The sequence below is a fragment of the Pseudophryne corroboree genome, chromosome 3 (genome assembly GCF_028390025.1).
Source record: "Pseudophryne corroboree isolate aPseCor3 chromosome 3, aPseCor3.hap2, whole genome shotgun sequence".
NCBI lineage: Eukaryota > Metazoa > Chordata > Amphibia > Anura > Myobatrachidae > Pseudophryne > Pseudophryne corroboree.
In genome coordinates, this window is record NC_086446.1 from 714,473,855 (window position 1) to 714,495,097 (window position 21,243).

At 44.0% G+C, this 21,243-nt stretch overlaps 1 protein-coding gene across 1 annotated transcript in view; it reads left to right on the forward strand.

Annotated features, from left to right (window-relative positions):
• Positions 1-19,997, forward strand: part of GPR26 (G protein-coupled receptor 26) — a 46,959-nt gene extending 26,962 nt beyond the window's left edge. The window contains exon 3 of the mRNA XM_063962139.1: positions 19,300-19,997. Within this exon, the coding sequence (XP_063818209.1) occupies positions 19,300-19,534 (235 nt within the window). The 3' untranslated portion in view covers positions 19,535-19,997. The remainder of the gene's footprint in view (positions 1-19,299) is intronic.
• The last annotated feature ends 1,246 nt before the right edge of the window (positions 19,998-21,243 follow it).

Consider the following 21,243-nt stretch of genomic DNA (forward strand, 5'->3'; position numbering starts at 1 on the left):
TCCTAGCACTAACCCTAATGGCAACCATAACCCTAGCAGTAATCCTAGCACTAACCCTAATGGCAACCCTAACCCTAGCGGTAATCCTAGCACTAACCCTAATGGCAACCCTAACCCTATTGGTAATACTATCACTAACCTTAATGGCATCCCTAACCCTTGCAGTAATCCTAGCACTAACCCTAATGGCAACCCTAACCTTAGCAGTAATTCTAGCACTAACCCTAATGGCAACCCTAACCCTAGCGGCAATTTTAGCACTAACCCTAATGGCAACCCTAACCCTAGCAGTAATCCTAGCACTAACCCTAATGGCAAACCTAGCCCTATGGGTAATCCTATCACTAACCCTAATGGCAACCCTAACCCTAGCAGTAATCCTACCACTAACCCTAATGGCAACCCTAATCCTAGCGGTAATACTATTACCCTAATGGCGACCCTAACCCTAGCGGTAATCCTAGCACTAACCCTAATGGCAACCGTAACCCTATCAGTAATCCTATCACTAACCCTAAAAGCAGCCCTAATCCTAGTGGAAATCCTAGCACTAACCCTAATGACATCCCTAATCCCTAATCCTAGCAGTAATCCTAACACTAACCCTAATGGCAGCCCTAATCCTAGTGGTAATACTATCACTAACCCTAATGGCAACCCTAACCCTAGCAGTAATTCTATCACTAACCTTAATGGCATCCCTAACCCTATCGGTAATCCTAGCATTAACCCTAACTGCATCCCTAACCCTAGTGGTAATCCTAGCACTAACCCTAACTGCATCCCTAACCCTAGCGGTAATCCTAGCACTAACCTTAATGGCAACCATAACCCTAGTGGTAATCCTAGCACTAACCCTAATGGCAACCCTAGCGGTAATCCTAGCACTAACCCTAATGGCAACCCTAACCCTAGTGGTAATCCTAGCACTAACCCTAATGGCAACCCTAACCCTAGTGGTAATCCTAGCACTAACCCTAATGGCAACCCTAACCCTGGCAGTAATCCTATCACTAACCTTAATGGCAGCCCTAGCGGTAATCCTAGCACTAACCCTAATGGCGACCCTAACCCTAGCGGTAATCCTAGCACTAACCGTAATGGCAACCGTAACCCTATCAGTAATCCTTTCACTAACCCTAATAGCAGCCCTAATCCTAATGGTAATCCTAGCACTAACCTTAATGGCATCCCTAACCTTAGCAGTAATCCTAACACTAACCCTAATAACAGCCCTAATCCTAGTGGTAATACTATCACTAACCCTAATGGCTACACTAACCCTAGCAGTAATCCGAGCACTAACCCTAACTCTAGCTGTAAATCTATCATTAACCCTAATGGCAACCCTAGCGGTAATCCTATCACTAACTCTAATAGTAACCCTCTCAGTAATACTATCACTAAACTTAATGGCATCCCTAACCCTAGTGGTAATCCTATCAATAACCCTAATGGCAACCCTAACCCTAGCGGTAATCTTATTACTAACCCTAATGGCAACCCTAGCGGTAATCCTAGCACTAACCCTAGTGGCATCCCTAACCCTAGCGGTAATCCTAGCACTAACCTTAATGGCAACCATAACCTTAGTGATAATACTATCACTATCCCTAATGACAACCCTAACACTATTGGTAAACCCTAATGGCAACCCTAACCCTAGCGGTAATCCTAGCACTAACCCTAATGGCAACCATAACCCTAGCAGTAATCCTAGCACTAACCCTAATGGCAACCCTAACCCTAGCGGTAATCCTAGCACTAACCCTAATGGCAACCCTAACCCTATTGGTAATACTATCACTAACCTTAATGGCATCCCTAACCCTTGCAGTAATCCTAGCACTAACCCTAATGGCAACCCTAACCTTAGCAGTAATTCTAGCACTAACCCTAATGGCAACCCTAACCCTAGCGGCAATTTTAGCACTAACCCTAATGGCAACCCTAACCCTAGCAGTAATCCTAGCACTAACCCTAATGGCAAACCTAGCCCTATGGGTAATCCTATCACTAACCCTAATGGCAACCCTAACCCTAGCAGTAATCCTACCACTAACCCTAATGGCAACCCTAATCCTAGCGGTAATACTATTACCCTAATGGCGACCCTAACCCTAGCGGTAATCCTAGCACTAACCCTAATGGCAACCGTAACCCTATCAGTAATCCTATCACTAACCCTAAAAGCAGCCCTAATCCTAGTGGAAATCCTAGCACTAACCCTAATGACATCCCTAATCCCTAATCCTAGCAGTAATCCTAACACTAACCCTAATGGCAGCCCTAATCCTAGTGGTAATACTATCACTAACCCTAATGGCAACCCTAACCCTAGCAGTAATTCTATCACTAACCTTAATGGCATCCCTAACCCTATCGGTAATCCTAGCATTAACCCTAACTGCATCCCTAACCCTAGTGGTAATCCTAGCACTAACCCTAATTGCATCCCTAACCCTAGCGGTAATCCTAGCACTAACCTTAATGGCAACCATAACCCTAGTGGTAATCCTAGCACTAACCCTAATGGCAACCCTAGCGGTAATCCTAGCACTAACCCTAATGGCAACCCTAACCCTAGTGGTAATCCTAGCACTAACCCTAATGGCAACCCTAACCCTAGTGGTAATCCTAGCACTAACCCTAATGGCAACCCTAACCCTGGCAGTAATCCTATCACTAACCTTAATGGCAACCCTAGCGGTAATCCTAGCACTAACCCTAATGGCAACCCTAACCCTAGTGGTAATCCTAGCACTAACACTAATGGCAACCCTAACTCTAGCGGTAATCCTATCACTAACCCTAACGGCAACCCTAACCCTAGTGGTAATACTATCACTATCCCTAATGACAACCCTAACTCTATTGGTAATCCTATCACTAACCCTAATGGCAACCCTAACTCTAACGGTAATCCTATCACTAACCTTAATGGCATCCTTAACCCTAGCAGTAATTCTAGCACTAACCCTAATAGCAGCCCAACCCTAACCCCAGCGGTAAACCCAGCATTAACCCTAATGGCAACCCTAACCCTAGCGGTAATCCTATCACTAATCCTAATGGCAACCCTAACCCTAGCAGTTATCCTAGAACTAACCCTAATGGTGACCCTAACCCTAGCGGTAATCCTAGCACTAACCCTAATGGCGACCCTAACCCTAGCTGTAATCCTAGCACTAACCCTAATGGCAATCCTAACCCTAGCGGTAATCCTAGCACTAACCCTAATGGCGACCCTAGCCCTAGCGGTAATCCTATCACTAACCCTAATAGCAGCCCTAATCCTAGTGGTAATCCTAGCACTAACCTTAATGGCATCCCTAACTTTAGCAGTAATCCTAACACTAACCCTAATAGCAGCCCTAATCCTAGTGGTAATACTATCACTAACGCTAATGGCTACACTAACTCTAGCGGTAATCCTATCACTAACCTTAATGGCATCCTTAACCCTAGCAGTAATTCTAGCACTAACCCTAATAGCAGCCCTGATCCTAGTGGTAATACTATCACTAACCCTAATGGCAACCCTAACCCCAGCGGTAAACCCAGCACTAACCCTAATGGCAACCCTAACCCTAGCGGTAATCCTATCACTAATCCTAATGGCAACCCTAACCCTAGCAGTTATCCTAGAACTAACCCTAATGGCGACCCTAACCCTAGCGGTAATCCTAGCACTAACCCTAATGGCGACCCTAACCCTAGCAGTAATCCTAGCACTAACCCTAATGGCAATCCTAACCCTAGCGGTAATCCAAGCACTAACCCTAATGGCGACCCTAACCCTAGCGGTAATCCTAGCACTAACAGTAATGACAACCGTTACCCTATCAGTAATCCTATCACTAACCCTAATAGCAGCCCTAATCCTAGTGGTAATCCTAGCACTAACCTTAATGGCATCCCTAATCTTAGCAGTAATCCTAACACTAACCCTAATAGCAGCCCTAATCCTAGTGGTAATACTATCACTAACTCTAATGGCTACACTAACCCTAGCAGTAATCCGAGCACTAACCCTAACTCTAGCTGTAAATCTATCATTAACCCTAATGGCAACCCTAGCGGTAATCCTAGCACTAACCCTAATAGTAACCGTCTCAGTAATCCTATCACTAAACTTAATGGCATCCCTAACCCTAGTGGTTTTCCTATCAATAACCCTAATGGCAACCCTAACCCTAGCGGTAATCCTATCACTAACCCTAATGGCAACCCTAGCACTAACCCTAGCGGCATCCCTAACCCTAGCGGTAATCCTAGCACTAACCTTAATGGCAACCATATCCTTAGTGATAATACTATCACTATCCCTAATGACAACCCTAACCCTATTGGTAAACCCTAATGGCGACCCTAACCCTAGCGGTAATCCTAGCACTAACCCTAATGGCAACCCTAACCCTAGCAGTAATCCTATCATTAACCCTAATGGCAACCCTAACCCTAGCGGTAATCCTAGCACTAACCCTAAAGGTAACCCTAACCCTAGCAGTAATCCTATCACTAACCCTAATGGCAACCTTAACCTTAGCGGAAATCCTAGCACTAATCCTAATGGCAACCCTAACCCTAGCAGTTATCCTAGATCTAACCCTAATGGCGACCCTAACCCTAGCGGTAATCCTAGCACTAACACTAATGGCGACCCTAACCCTAGCAGTAATCCTAGCACTAACCCTAATGGCAATCCTAACCCTAGCGGCAATCCTAGCATTAACCCTAATGGCGACCCTAACCCTAGCGGTAATCCTAGCACTAACCGTAATGGCAACCGTAACCCTATCAGTTATCCTATCACTAACCCTAATAGCAGCCCTAGTCCTAGTGGTAATCCTAGCACTAACCTTAATGGCATCCCTAACCTTAGCAGTAATCCTAGCACTAACCCTAATAGCAGACCTAATCCTAGTGGTAATACTATCACTAACCCTAATGGCTACACTAACCCTAGCAGTAATCCGAGCACTAACCCTAACTCTAGCTGTAAATCTATCATTAACCCTAAGGGCAACCCTAGCGGTAACCCTAGCACTAACCGTAATAGTAACCCTCTCAGTAATACTATCACTAAACGTAATGGCATCCCAAACCCTAGTGGTAATCCTAGAAATAACCCTAATGGCAACCCTAACCCTAGCGGTAATCCTATCACTAACCCTAACGGCAACCCTAGCGGTAATCCTAGCACTAACCCTAGCGGCATCCCTAACCCTAGCGGTAATCCTAGCACTAACCTTAATGGCAACCATAACCTTAGTGATAATACTATCACTATCCCTAATGACAACCCTAACCCTATTGGTAAACCCTAATGGCAACCCTAACCCTAGCGGTAATCCTAGCACTAACCCTAATGGCAACCTTAACCCTAGCAGTAATCCTAGCACTAACCCTAATGTCAACCCTAACCCTAGCGGTAATCCTAGCACTAACCCTAATGGCGACCCTAACCCTATTGGTAATACTATCACTAACCTTAATGGCATCCCTAACTCTTGCAGTAATCCTAGCACTAACCCTAATGGCAACCCTAACCCTAGCGACAATCTTAGCACTAACCCTAATGGCAACCCTAACCCTAGCGGTAATCTTATCACTAACCCTAATGGCAACCCTAGCCCTATGGGTAATCCTATCACTAACCCTAATGGCAACCCTAACCCTAGCAGTAATCCTATCACTAACCCTAATGGCAACCCTAATCCTAGAGGTAATACTATTACTAACCCTAATGGCGACCCTAACCCTATTGGTAATACTATCACTAACCTTAATGGCATCCCTAACTCTTGCAGTAATCCTAGCACTAACCCTAATGGCAACCCTAACCCTAGCGGCAATCTTAGCACTAACCCTAATGGCAACCCTAACCCTAGCGGTAATCTTTTCACTAACCCTAATGGCAACCCTAGCCCTATGGGTAATCCTATCACTAACCCTAATGGCAACCCTAACCCTAGCAGTAATCCTATCACTAACCCTAATGGCAACCCTAATCCTAGAGGTAATACTATTACTAACCCTAATGGCGACCCTAACCCTAGCGGTAATCCTAGCACTAACCCTAATGGCAACCGTAACCCTATCTGTAATCCTATCACTAACCCTAATAGCAGCCCTAATCCTAGTGGTAATCCTAGCACTAACCCTAATGACATCCGTAACCCTAGCGGTAATCCTAGCACTAACCTTATTGGCAACCATAACCCTAGTGATAATACTATCCTTATCTCTAATGACAACCCTAACCCTATTGGTAATCCTATCTCTAACCTTAATGGCAACCCTAGCGGTAATCCTAGCACTAACCCTAATGGCAACCCTAACCCTGGCAGTAATCCTAGCACTAACACTAATGGCAACCCTAACTCTAGCGGTAATCCTATCACTAACCTTAATGGCATCCTTAACCCTAGCAGTAATTCTGGCACTAAACCTAATAGCAGCCCTAATCCTAGTGGTAATACTATCACTAACCCTAATGGCAACCCTAACCCTAGTGGTAATACTATCACTATCCCTAATGACAACCCTAACTCTATTGGTAATCCTATCACTAACCCTAATGGCAACCCTAACTCTAGCGGTAATCCTATCACTAACCTTAATGGCATCCTTAACCCTAGCAGTAATTCTGGCACTAAACCTAATAGCAGCCCTAATCCTAGTGGTAATACTATCACTAACCCTAATGGCAACCCTAACCCTAGCGGTAACCCTATCACTAATCCTAATGGCAACCCTAACCCTAGCAGTTATCCTAGAACTAACCCTTATGGCGACCCTAACCCTAGCGGTAATCCTAGCACTAACCCTAATGGCGACCCTAACCCTAGCAGTAATCCTATCACTAACCCTAATGGCAACCCCAATCCTAGCGGTAATACTATTACTAACCCTAATGGCAACCCTAACCCTAGCAGTAATCCTAGCACTAACCCTAATGGCGACCCTAACCCTAGAGGTAATCCTAGCACTAACCCTAATGGCAACCGTAACCCTATCAGTAATCCTATCACTAACCCTAATAGCAGCCCTAATCCTAGTGGTAATCCTAGCACTAACCTTAATGGCATCCCTAACCTTAGCAGTAATCCTAACACTACCCCTAATAGCAGCCCTAATCCTAGTGGTAATACTATCACTAACCCTAATGGCTACACTAACCCTAGCAGTAATCCGAGCACTAACCCTAACTTTAGCTGTAAATCTATCATTAACCCTAATGGCAACCTTAGCGGTAATCCTAGCACTAACCCTAATAGTAACCCTCTCAGTAATCCTATCACTAAACTTAATGGCATCCCTAACCCTAGTGGTAATCCTATCAATAACCCTAATGGTAACCCTAACCCTAGCGGTAATCCTATCACTAACCCTAATGGCAACCCTAGCACTAACCCTAGCAGCATTCCTAACCCTAGAGGTAATTCTAGCACTAACCTTAATTGCAACCATATCCTTAGTGATAATACTATCACTATCCCTACTGACAACCCTAACCCTATTGATAAACCCTAATGGCAACCCTAACCCTAGCGGTAATCCTAGCACTAACCCTAATGGCAACCCTTACCCTAGCAGTAATCCTATCATTAACCCTAATGGCAACCCTAACCCTAGCGATAATCCTAGCACTAACCCTAATGGCAACCCTAACCCTAGCAGTAATCCTATCACTAACCCTAATTGCAACCCTAACCCTAGCGGCAATCCTATCACTAACCCTAATTGCAACCCTAATCCTAGCGGTAATCCTATCACTAACCCTAATGGCAACCCTAACCCTGATGGTAATTCTATCACTAAGCCTAATGGCAACCCTAATCCTAGCAGTAATCCTATTACTAACCCTAATGGCAACCCTAATCCTAGCTGTAATCCTAGTACTAACCCTAATGGCAAACCTAACCCTAGCTGTAATCCTATCACTAACCCTAATGGCAACCCTAATCCTAGCGGTAATACTATCACATACCCTAATGGCATCCTTAACCCTAGCGGTAATTCTATCACTAACCCTAATGGCAACCCTAATCCTAGCAGTAATCCTATCACTAACCCTAATGGCAACCCCAATCCTAGCGGTAATACTATTACTAACCCTAATGGCAACCCTAACCCTAGCAGTAATCTTAGCACTAAACCTAATGGCGACCCTAACCCTAGAGGTAATCCTAGCACTAACCCTAATGGCAACCGTAACCCTATCAGTAATCCTAGCACTAACCCTAATAGCAGCCCTAATCCTAGTGGTAATCCTAGTACTAACCCTAATGACAACCCTAATCCCTAACCCTAGCAATAATCCTATCACTAACCCTAATTGCAACCGTAACCCTAGGGGTAATCCTATCACTAACCCTAATGGCAACCCTAACCCTAGCAGTAATCCTATCACTAACCCTAATGGCAACCCTAACCCTAGCGGTAATCCTAGCACTAACCCTAATGGCAACCCTAACCCTAGCAGTAATCCTATCACTAACCCTAATGGCAACCCTAACCCTAGCGGTAATCCTATCACTAACCCTAATGGCAACACTAATCCTAGCGGTAATACTATCACTAACCCTAATGGCAACCCTAACCCTAGCGGTAATCCTATCACTAACCCTAATGTCAACCCTAATCCTAGCAGTAATCCTATCACTAACCCTAATGGCAACCCTAATCCCAGCGGTAATACTATTACTAACCCTAATGGCAACCCTAACCCTAGCAGTAATCCTAGCACTAACCCTAATGGCGACCCTAACCCTAGCGGTAATCCTAGCACTAACCCTAATGGCAACCGTAACCCTATCAGTAATCCTATCACTAACCCTAATAGCAGCCCTAATCCTAGTGGTAATCCTAGTACTAACCCTAATGACATCCCTAATCCCTAACCCTAGCAGTAATCCTAACACTAACCCTAATGGCAGCCCTAATCCTAGTGGTAATACTATCACTAACCCTAATGGCAGCCCTAATCCTAGTGGTAATACTATCACTAACCCTAATGGCAACCCTAACCCTAGCAGTAATTCTATCACTAACCTTAATTGCATACCTAAACCTAGCGGTAATCCTAGCACTAATCCTAACTGCATCCCTAACCCTAGCGGTAATCCTAGCACTAATCCTAACTGCATCCCTAACCCTAGCGGTAATTCTAGCACTAACCTTAATGGCAACCATAACCCTAGTGATAATACTATCACTAACCTTAATGGCAACCCTAGCGGTAATCCTAGCATTAACCGTAATGGCAACCCTAACCCTGGCAGTAATCCTAGCACTAACACTAATGGCAACCCTAACTCTAGTTGTAATCCTATCACTAACCCTAATGGCAACCCTAACACTAGTGGTAATACTATCACTATCCCTAATGATAACCCTAACCCTATTGGTAATCCTATCACTAACCCCAATGGCAACGCTAACTCTAGTGGTAATCCTATCACTAACCTTAATGGCATCCCTAACCCTAGCAGTAATTCTAGCACTAACCCTAATAGCAGCCCTAATCCTACTGGTAATACTATCACTAAATATAATGGCAACCCTAACCCTAGCGGTAAACCCAGCACTAACCCTAATGGCAACCCTAACCCTAGCGGTAATCCTAGCACTAATACTAATGGCAACCCTAACCCTAGCAGTTATCCTAGAACTAACCCTAATGGCGACCCTAACCCTAGCGGTAATCCTAGCACTAACTCTAATGGCGACCCTAACCCTAGCAGTAATCCTAGCACTAACCCTAATTGCAATTCTAACCCTAGCAGTAATCCTAGCACTAACCCTAATGGCGACCCTAACCCTAGCGGTAATCCTAGCACTAACCGTAATGGCAACCCTAACCTTAGCAGTAATCCTAGCACTAACCCTAATAGCAGCCCTATTCCTAGTGGTAATACTATCACTAACCCTAATGGCTACACTAACCCTAGCAGTAATCCGAGCACTAACCCTAACTCTAGCTGTAAATCTATCATTTACCCTAATGGCAACCCTAGCGGTAATCCTAGCACTAACCGTAATAGTAACCCTCTCAGTAATCCAATCACTAAACTTAATGGCATCCCTAACCCTAGTGGTAATCCTATCAATAACCCTAATGGTAACCCTAACCCTAGCGGTAATCCTATCACTAACCCTAATGGCAACCCTAGCACTAACCCTAGCAGCATTCCTAACCCTAGAGGTAATTCTAGCACTAACCTTAATTGCAACCATATCCTTAGTGATAATACTATCACTATCCCTACTGACAACCCTAACCCTATTGATAAACCCTAATGGCAACCCTAACCCTAGCGGTAATCCTAGCACTAACCCTAATGGCAACCCTTACCCTAGCAGTAATCCTATCATTAACCCTAATGGCAACCCTAACCCTAGCGATAATCCTAGCACTAACCCTAATGGCAACCCTAACCCTAGCAGTAATCCTATCACTAACCCTAATTGCAACCCTAACCCTAGCGGCAATCCTATCACTAACCCTAATTGCAACCCTAATCCTAGCGGTAATCCTATCACTAACCCTAATGGCAACCCTAACCCTAATGGTAATTCTATCACTAAGCCTAATGGCAACCCTAATCCTAGCAGTAATCCTATTACTAACCCTAATGGCAACCCTAATCCTAGCAGTAATCCTAGTACTAACCCTAATGGCAAACCTAACCCTAGCTGTAATCCTATCACTAACCCTAATGGCAACCCTAATCCTAGCGGTAATACTATCACATACCCTAATGGCATCCTTAACCCTAGCGGTAATTCTATCACTAACCCTAATGGCAACCCTAATCCTAGCAGTAATCCTATCACTAACCCTAATGGCAACCCCAATCCTAGCGGTAATACTATTACTAACCCTAATGGCAACCCTAACCCTAGCAGTAATCTTAGCACTAAACCTAATGGCGACCCTAACCCTAGAGGTAATCCTAGCACTAACCCTAATGGCAACCGTAACCCTATCAGTAATCCTAGCACTAACCCTAATAGCAGCCCTAATCCTAGTGGTAATCCTAGTACTAACCCTAATGACAACCCTAATCCCTAACCCTAGCAATAATCCTATCACTAACCCTAATTGCAACTGTAACCCTAGGGGTAATCCTATAACTAACCCTAATGGCAAACCTAACCCTAGCAGTAATCCTATCACTAACCCTAATGGCAACCCTAACCCTAGCGGTAATCCTAGCACTAACCCTAATGGCAACCCTAACCCTAGCAGTAATCCTATCACTAACCCTAATGGCAACCCTAACCCTAGCGGTAATCCTATCACTAACCCTAATGGCAACACTAATCCTAGCGGTAATACTATCACTAACCCTAATGGCAACCCTAACCCTAGCGGTAATCCTATCACTAACCCTAATGTCAACCCTAATCCTAGCAGTAATCCTATCACTAACCCTAATGGCAACCCTAATCCCAGCGGTAATACTATTACTATCCCTAATGGCAACCTTAACCCTAGCAGTAATCCTAGCACTAACCCTAATGGCGACCCTAACCCTAGCGGTAATCCTAGCACTAACCCTAATGGCAACCGTAACCCTATCAGTAATCCTATCACTAACCCTAATAGCAGCCCTAATCCTAGTGGTAATCCTAGTACTAACCCTAATGGCATCCCTAATCCCTAACCCTAGCAGTAATCCTAACACTAACCCTAATGGCAGCCCTAATCCTAGTGGTAATACTATCACTAACCCTAATGGCAGCCCTAATCCTAGTGGTAATACTATCACTAACCCTAATGGCAACCCTAACCCTAGCAGTAATTCTATCACTAACCTTAATTGCATACCTAAACCTAGCGGTAATCCTAGCACTAATCCTAACTGCATCCCTAACCCTAGCGGTAATCCTAGCACTAATCCTAACTGCATCCCTAACCCTAGCGGTAATTCTAGCACTAACCTTAATGGCAACCATAACCCTAGTGATAATACTATCACTAACCTTAATGGCAACCCTAGCGGTAATCCTAGCATTAACCGTAATGGCAACCCTAACCCTGGCAGTAATCCTAGCACTAACACTAATGGCAACCCTAACTCTAGTTGTAATCCTATCACTAACCCTAATGGCAACCCTAACACTAGTGGTAATACTATCACTATCCCTAATGACAACCCTAACCCTATTGGTAATCCTATCACTAACCCTAATGGCAACGCTAACTCTAGTGGTAATCCTATCACTAACCTTAATGGCATCCCTAACCCTAGCAGTAATTCTAGCACTAACCCTAATAGCAGCCCTAATCCTACTGGTAATACTATCACTAAATATAATGGCAACCCTAACCCTAGCGGTAAACCCAGCACTAACCCTAATGGCAACCCTAACCCTAGCGGTAATCCTAGCACTAATCCTAATGGCAACCCTAACCCTAGCAGTTATCCTAGAACTAACCCTAATGGCGACCCTAACCCTAGCGGTAATCCTAGCACTAACTCTAATGGCGACCCTAACCCTAGCAGTAATCCTAGCACTAACCCTAATTGCAATTCTAACCCTAGCGGTAATCCTAGCACTAACCCTAATGGCGACCCTAACCCTAGCGGTAATCCTAGCACTAACCGTAATGGCAACCCTAACCTTAGCAGTAATCCTAGCACTAACCCTAATAGCAGCCCTATTCCTAGTGGTAATACTATCACTAACCCTAATGGCTACACTAACCCTAGCAGTAATCCGAGCACTAACCCTAACTCTAGCTGTAAATCTATCATTTACCCTAATGGCAACCCTAGCGGTAATCCTAGCACTAACCGTAATAGTAACCCTCTCAGTAATACTATCACTAAACTTAATGGCATCCCTAACCCTAGTGGTAATCCTATCAATAACCCTAATGGCAACCCTAACCCTAGCGGTAATCCTATCACTAACCCAAATGGCAACCCTAGCGGTAATCCTAGCACTAACCCTAGCGGCATCCCTAACCCTAGCGGTAATCCTAGCACTAACCTTAATGGCAACCATAACCTTAGTGATAATACTACAGGTTGAGTATCCCATATCCAAATATTCCGAAATACGGAATATTCCGAAATACAGACTTTTTTGAGTGAGAGTGAGATAGTGAAACCTTTGTTTTTTGATGGCTCGATGTACACAAACTTTGTTTAATACACAAAGTTATTAAAAATATTGTATTAAATGACCTTCAGGCTGTGTGTATAAGGTGTATATGAAACATAAATGCATTCTGTGAATGTAGATACACTTTGTTCAATGCACAAAGTTACAAAAAATATTGGCTAAAATTACCATCCGGCTGTATGTATAAGGTGTACATGTAACATAAATGCATTCTGTGCATAGACTTGGGTCCCATCACCATGATATCTCATTATGGTATGCAATTATTCCAAAATACGGAAAAATCCCATATCCAAAATACCTCTGGTCCCAAGCATTTTGGATAAGGGATACTCAACCTGTATCACTATCCCTAATGACAACCCTAACACTATTGGTAAACCCTAATGGCAACCCTAACCCTAGCGGTAATCCTAGCACTAACCCTAATGGCAACCTTAACCCTAGCAGTAATCCTAGCACTAACCTTAATGGCAACCCTAACCCTAGCGGTAATCATAGCACTAACCCTAATGGCAACCTTAACCCTAGTGGTAATACTATCACTAAACTTAATGGCATCCCAAACCCTTGCAGTAATCCTATCACTAACCCTAATGGCAACCCTAACCCTAGCAGTAATCCTATCACTAACCCTAATGGCAACCCTAATCCTAACGGTAATACTATTACTAACCCTAATGCCGACCCTAACCCTAGCGGTAATCCTAGCACTAACCCTAATGGCAACCGTAACCCTATCAGTAATCCTATCACTAACCCTAATAGCAGCCCTAATCCTAGTGGTAATCCTAGTACTAACCCTAATGACATCCCTAATTCCTAACCCTAGCAGTAATCCTATCACTAACCCTAATTGCAACCGTAACCCTAGGGGTAATCCTATCACTAACCCTAATGGCAACCCTAACCCTAGCAGTAATCCTATCACTAACCTTAATGGCATCCCTAACCCTAGCGGTAATCCTAGCACTAACCCTAACTGCATCCCTAACCCTAGCGGTAATCCTAGCACTAACCCTAATGGCAACCCTAACCCTAGTGGTAATCCTAGCACTAACCCTAATGGCTACCCTAACCCTGGCAGTAATCCTAGCACTAACACTAATGGCAACCCTAACTCTAGCGGTATTCCTATCACTAACCCTAATGGCAACCCTAACCCTAGCAGTAATTCTATCACTAACCTTAATGGCATCCCTAACCCTAGCGGTAATCCTAGCACTAACCCTAACTGCATCCCTAACCCTAGCGGTAATCCTAGCACTAACCTTAATGGCAACCATAACCCTAGTGATAATACTATCATTATCCCTAATGACAACCCTAACCCTATTGGTAATCCTATCACTAACCTTAATGGCAACCCTAGCGGTAATCCTAGCACTAACCCTAATGGCAACCCTAACCCTAGTGGTAATCCTAGCACTAACCCTAATGGCAACCCTAATCCTGGCAGTAATCCTAGCACTAACCCTAATGGCAACCCTAACACTAGTGGTAATACTATCACCATCCCTAATGACAACCCTAACTCTATTGGTAATCCTATCACTAACCCTGATGGCAACCCTAACTCTAGCGGTAATCCTATCACTAACCTTAATGGCATCCTTAACCCTAGCAGTAATTCTAGCACTAACCCTAATAGCAGCCCTAATCCTAGTGGTAATACTATCACTAACCCTAATGGCAACCCTAACCCCAGCGGTAAGCCCAGCACTAACCCTAATGGCAACCCTAACCCTAGCGGTAATCCTATCACTAATCCTAATGGCAACCCTAACCCTAGCAGTTATCCTAGAACTAACCCTAATGGCGACCCTTACCCTAGCGGTAATCCTAGCACTAACCCTAATGGCGACCCTAACACTAGCAGTAATCCTAGCACTAACCCTAATGGCAATCCTTAACCCTAGCGGTAATCCTAGCACTAACCCTAATGGCGACCCTAACCCTAGCGGTAATCCTAGCACTAACCGTAATGGCAACCGTAACCCTATCAGTAATCCTATCACTAACCCTAATAGCAGCCCTAATCCTAGTGGTAATCCTAGTACTAACCCTAATGACATCCCTAATTCCTAACCCTAGCAGTAATCCTATCACTAACCCTAATTGCAACCGTAACCCTAGGGGTAATCCTATCACTAACCCTAATGGCTACCCTAACCCTAGCAGTAATCCTATCACTAACCTTAATGGCATCCCTAACCCTAGCGGTAATCCTAGCACTAACCCTAATGGCGACCCTAACCCTAGCGGTAATCCTAGCACTAACCGTAATGGCAACCGTAACCCTATCAGTAATCCTATCACTAACCCTAATAGCAGCCCTAATCCTAGTGGTAATCCTAGCACTAACCTTAATGGCATCCCTAACCTTAGCAGTAATCCTAACACTAACCCTAATAGCAGCCCTAATCCTAGTGGTAATACTATCACTAACCCTAATGGCTACACTAACCCTAGCAGTAATCCGAGCACTAACCCTAACTCTAGCTGTAAATCTATCATTAACCCTAATAGCAACCCTAGCGGTAATCCTAGCACTAACCCTAATAGTAACCCTCTCAGTAATCCTATCACTAAACTTAATGGCATCCCTAACCCTAGTGGTAATCCTATCAATAACCCTAATGGCAACCCTAACCCTAGCGGTAATCCTATCACTAACCCTAATGGCAAGCCTAGCACTAACCCTAGCGGCATCCCTAACCCTAGCGGTAATCCTAGCACTAACCTTAATGGCAACCATAACCTTAGTGATAATACTATAACTATCCCTAATGACAACCCTAACGCTATTGGTAAACCCTAATGGCAAACCTAACCCTAGCGGTAATCCTAGCACTAACCCTAATGGCAACCCTAACCCTAGCAGTAATCCTAGCACTAACCCTAATGGCCACCCTAACCCTAGCGGCAATCTTAGCACTAACCCTAATGGCAACCCTAACCCTAGCGGTAATCCTATCACTAATCCTAATGGCAACCCTAACCCTAGCGGTAATCCTAGCACTAACCCTAATTGCGACCCTAACCCTAGCGGTAATCCTAGCACTAACCGTAATGGCAACCGTAACCCTATCAGTAATCCTATCACTAACCCTAATAGCAGCCCTAATCCTAGTGGTAATCCTAGCACTAACCTTAATGGCATCCCTAACCTTAGCAGTAATCCTAACACTAACCCTAATAGCAACCCTTATCCTAGTGGTAATACTATCACTAACCCTAATGGCAGCCCTAATCCTAGTGGTAATACTATCACTAACCCTAATGGCAACACTAACCCTAGCAGTAATCCGAGCACTAACCCTAACTCTAGCTGTAAATCTATCATTAACCCTAATGGCAACCCTAGCGGTAATCCTAGTACTAACCGTAATGGCAACCGTAACCCTATCAGTAATCCTATCACTAATCCTAATGGCAACCCTAACCCTAGCGGTAATCCTAGCACTAACCTTTATGGCATCCCTAACCTTAGCAGTAATCCTATCACTAAACTTAATGGCATCCCTAACCCTAGTGGTAATCCTATCAATAACCCTAATGGCAACCCTAACCCTAGCGGTAATCCTATCACTAACCCTAATGGCAACCCTAGCACTAACCCTAGCGGCATCCCTAACCCTAGCGGTAATCCTAGCACTAACCTTAATGGCAACCATATCCTTAGTGATAATACTATCACTATCCCTAATGACAACCCTAACCCTATTGGTAAACCCTAATGGCAAACCTAACCCTAGCGGTAATCCTAGCACTAACCCTAATGGCAACCCTAACCCTAGCAGTAATCCTAGCACTAACCCTAATGGCCACCCTAACCCTAGCGGCAATCTTAGCACTAACCCTAATGGCGACCCTAACCCTAGCGGTAATCCTATCACTAACCCTAATGGCAACCCTAACCCTAGTGATAATACTATCGCTATCCCTATTGACAACCCTAACCCTATGGTAATCCTATCACTAACCTTAATGGCAACCCTAGCGGTAATCCTAGCACTAACCCTAATGGCAACCCTAACCCTAGTGGTAATCCTAGCACTAACCCTAATGGCGACCCTAACCCTAGTGGTGATCCTAGCCCTAACCCTAATGGCAACCCTAACCCTAGCGGTAATCCTATCACTAACCCTAATGGCAACCCTAACCCTAGCGGTAATCCTATCACTAACCCTAATGGCAACCCTAACCCTAGCGGTAATCCTATCACTAACCCTAATGGCAACTCTAACCCTAGCGGTAATCCTATCACTATCCCTAATGGCAACCCTAACCCTAGCGGTAATCATATCACTAACCCTAATGGCAACACTATCGCTAACACTAATGGTAATATAAACAGCAACTCTAACCCTTAATCTAACCCTAAACCTCCAGGAAATGTCAGCATTATGACATTATCAACATTTCCCATGTCACCAATGTAACATTAATGATGTCAGCATTTGTATTATTTAATTCATCAATGTCGACCTGCTGTCGCCTTACTAACTGCTGATATTGTAACTGCATACCCTATTCAGCACTAGCCAGGATGTGATATGGAGCATGGCGGGGGGAGGGAAGCCTGTAACTTCTGGTGATCCTTATCCTAGCAATAATGTGATAATCTTGACGGGTGACCAAATTGATTAACATTTACAAACATATAAGAGGACACTACACAGAGCTAGTGGGGGATTTGTTTTTGGTAACATCACAAGGGACACGGGGACACCTGCTTAGGTTAGCGGAGAGGAGATTGCACACAGAGACGGAAAGGTTTCTTCACAGTAAGGACAATACGTATTTGGAATTCACTGCCTGCGAGAGTAGTAATGGTGGACTCGGTCATTGCTTTTAAGAATGGGCTAGATAAATTCCTATCGGATAAGGATATGCAGGGTTATGCTGGCTAAAACATGCACAATAGTATTGTAAAAAAAAAAGAAAAAGAAAAGAAAAAAGGAATAGACCTAACGGCTAAACATTCAGCACAGTTAAAATTCAGTCTTAAAAATATTGCAGTGTAGGAGATCACTAACAGGTTGAACTCGATGGACAAATTGTCTTTTTACAACCTCAGTAACTATGGCCCTCATTCCGAGTTGTTCGCTCGCTAGCTGCTTTTAGCAGCATTGCAAATGCTAGGCCACCGCCCTCTGGGAGTGTATCTTAGCTTAGCAGAATTGCGAACGAAAGATTAGCAGTTCTGCTATTAAATATTTCCTTGCAGTTTCTGAGTAGCTCCAGACCTACTCCTAGATTGCGATCACCTCAGTCCGTTTAGTTCCTGGTTTGACGTCACAAACACGCCCTGCGTTTGGCTAGCCACTCCCCCGTTTCTCCAGCCACTCCCTGACACGCTTGCGTTTTTTAGCACACTCCCGGAAAACGCTCAGTTACCTCCCAGAAACGCCCCTTTCCTGTCAATCATTTACCGATCAGCAGAGTGACTGAAAAGCGTCGCTCTGACCTGTGTAAAATTGCTTAGTTTGTTGTGAAATTAGTTTGAGCGTGCGCACTGCAGCCCATGCGCATGCGCAGAAATGCCGATTTTAGCCTAATTGCTGTTTAAATGTATCCATGATTGGCCACAGGTGACTTAATTAGCACCTCGGTCAATTTGATTTAACCATCTGTGCTGAACCATGGCTATACCTAAATCCTGGACTGTTGGGGTGCCTTCTGCCTTGAGGACCGCGTTTGGGAACCTCTGTATTATATTCCTCGTGCAGTCCTCAAGGAGTACTAACAATCCAGGTTTTAAGTATATCCATAGCTCAGCGTGGATGGTTAAATCATATTGACTGAAGTATTAATTAAGTCACCTGTCGCCAAGCATGGATATACTTAAAACCTGGGCCTTAGTGTTCCTTGAGGACCAAGTTTGTGAACCACTTTTAAATACTGTCTGTAATAGCGCACTTACCTACAGTACTATACAGTTAATTTTTATAATAATGACAACAACTGTAAAGGCCACTGACAAGAAAATTGGATGTACCCATTAAATGTCCTTTGCAAAAAATGATAGTACTGCATCTGTGCAAAAAAAGAAATCTTCCCAATAAACTCATAACATAGCAAGTTAAATGAGTGAGGCTATTATATAGTGTGTTTGTTTTTCATTCATGTGCTTTGTTTTCACTCCAGACTGGTCGAGATCTCTTCCTCCACCCCCATCAGTTCTCAGTGGGGCATCATCAGCCGGTGTTTGACCTACAGTAAAGCTTTGTCAGATCCGTTTGTGTACTGCCTGACACGGAACCAGTATAAGAGCTGTTGCCGCGATATTGTTAACAGACTTCTCAAACGCAGGTCTGGAAATTCCTCTGCTCAAAGGGTCAACTCGTATGTAGGAAACTTGGTGCCAACAACTTCTACTTAAAGAACCCAAACATCAGAACAGGAACAGGCATCCACTTCTCTGCCAATGTGATATCTGTTACAAAAGGGAAAACTTCCAACTTTTCTCTTGTTTTAATTTATTGCCTTAAACTTATTATCAGGATGTTGTTTAAACCTGAAGGTGGCTCTTTGTGATGCGCAAGCACTGTCCGGATCATACTTTCCCAAGCAAATGATTATTTCCCACCACATGGAGATAAACCTGGACATACAGAGAGCACAAAACTAATGACATAAGTAAGTGACCAACTGAACCTACTATAAATGAGTTGTCTGTGATACCAGACAGTGGGGATTTACCTTTGCAGATGTCACCTCTAACCAAAAGAAGGATTGGAGATATGATTCAGTAGATGATAAAGATGATAAAGATGATGATGATGATGATGATGATGATGCCTGTTGATGACAATCGTGTAAATAGATGTCACACTATACCCAAACATGATTCTTGTGGAATTTATTACTTAGTAGCAAGAGATGCCCTTATCTCTGGAAAAGCTTTAGGGGAAGATTTACTAATGCTTCTATATCACACTTGCCGACTTTCTGGCTGCGCTATCTGGGAGAAGACAGCCAGGTCAGCACAACAGGGGGCGCAGCATCAAGGTGCGTGGGCGGAGCAGGGGTGTGGAGGCGCGATTGCATCCCGCTCTACAATAACCAATTACCATCTTTGTTGAGCAGGGGCAGGGCTATGATGATGCAATTTGTGACATTGCCCCGCCCACTTGCTACTATAGGTAAGCGGTGGCTGCAGGGTTGTACAGGCGGCTGGGGGAGCTTATCGACTGGCGTAAGCAGGCTCCGGGAGACTTGCCCTCCTTCCGGGGGGCTGGGAGTGCCACCCGATTTTCGGGAGCATCCCGGCCTTTACGGGAGAGTGGGCAAGTATGTTCTATATCAGAGTTTAGCTATCACTTCTCTATTGTATTCTAGTATTGTATTGGTTGTTAATGTGCAGCAACTTCACTTGTCTGTTTTAGATGGTTTAGCAAATCTACCCCATAATTTTAGTTTAAAAAAAAAACAAAACTAAAACATGCGTTGTATTTACTTGTGTATATACTGTAGGACATGATTCAAAGATACATAGAAGTCAGCCACATTGTGTGCTCAGAAATAAATGTAGATCTTCACTTGTGTACATAGTTGACTGCATCTATGCACCAACCCTATACATCGCCCCTATCTATACACCTGCTTGGGTAAGTGTCCATCAGCGCGCATATGCACCACCCAGGTGTAGTATAAAATGCCAACAATCAAAATCCCGATGATCAAAATACCGACAACAATTGACTGACAGTCCCGACAAGGTCAAAATACCGACTCCCCTTCCCTTTGACAAGGTCAAAATACCGACATTTAAAATGTCAACAGGTCAAAAAGTGGACACAAGTTTTTCATTAGTTTTTTGTGTGTATGTCGACATACGTCGACACGGACACTGTATAAGTGTCCCGCGTTCGACATGCTTCGGGCACAGCACTATTATATTTCCCCTCCAGGTCCACTGGGATGGTAAAGTATGAACAAGTCGGTTTCAATGAAAAATCATGAAAAATTCATGTCGACTTTTTGACCTGTCAACTTTTTAAATGTAGGTGTTTTCACCTTATCGGTATTTTAAATGTTGGTATTGTCACCATGTCAGAATTTTGACCTTATCGGGATTTTGTCCTTCGG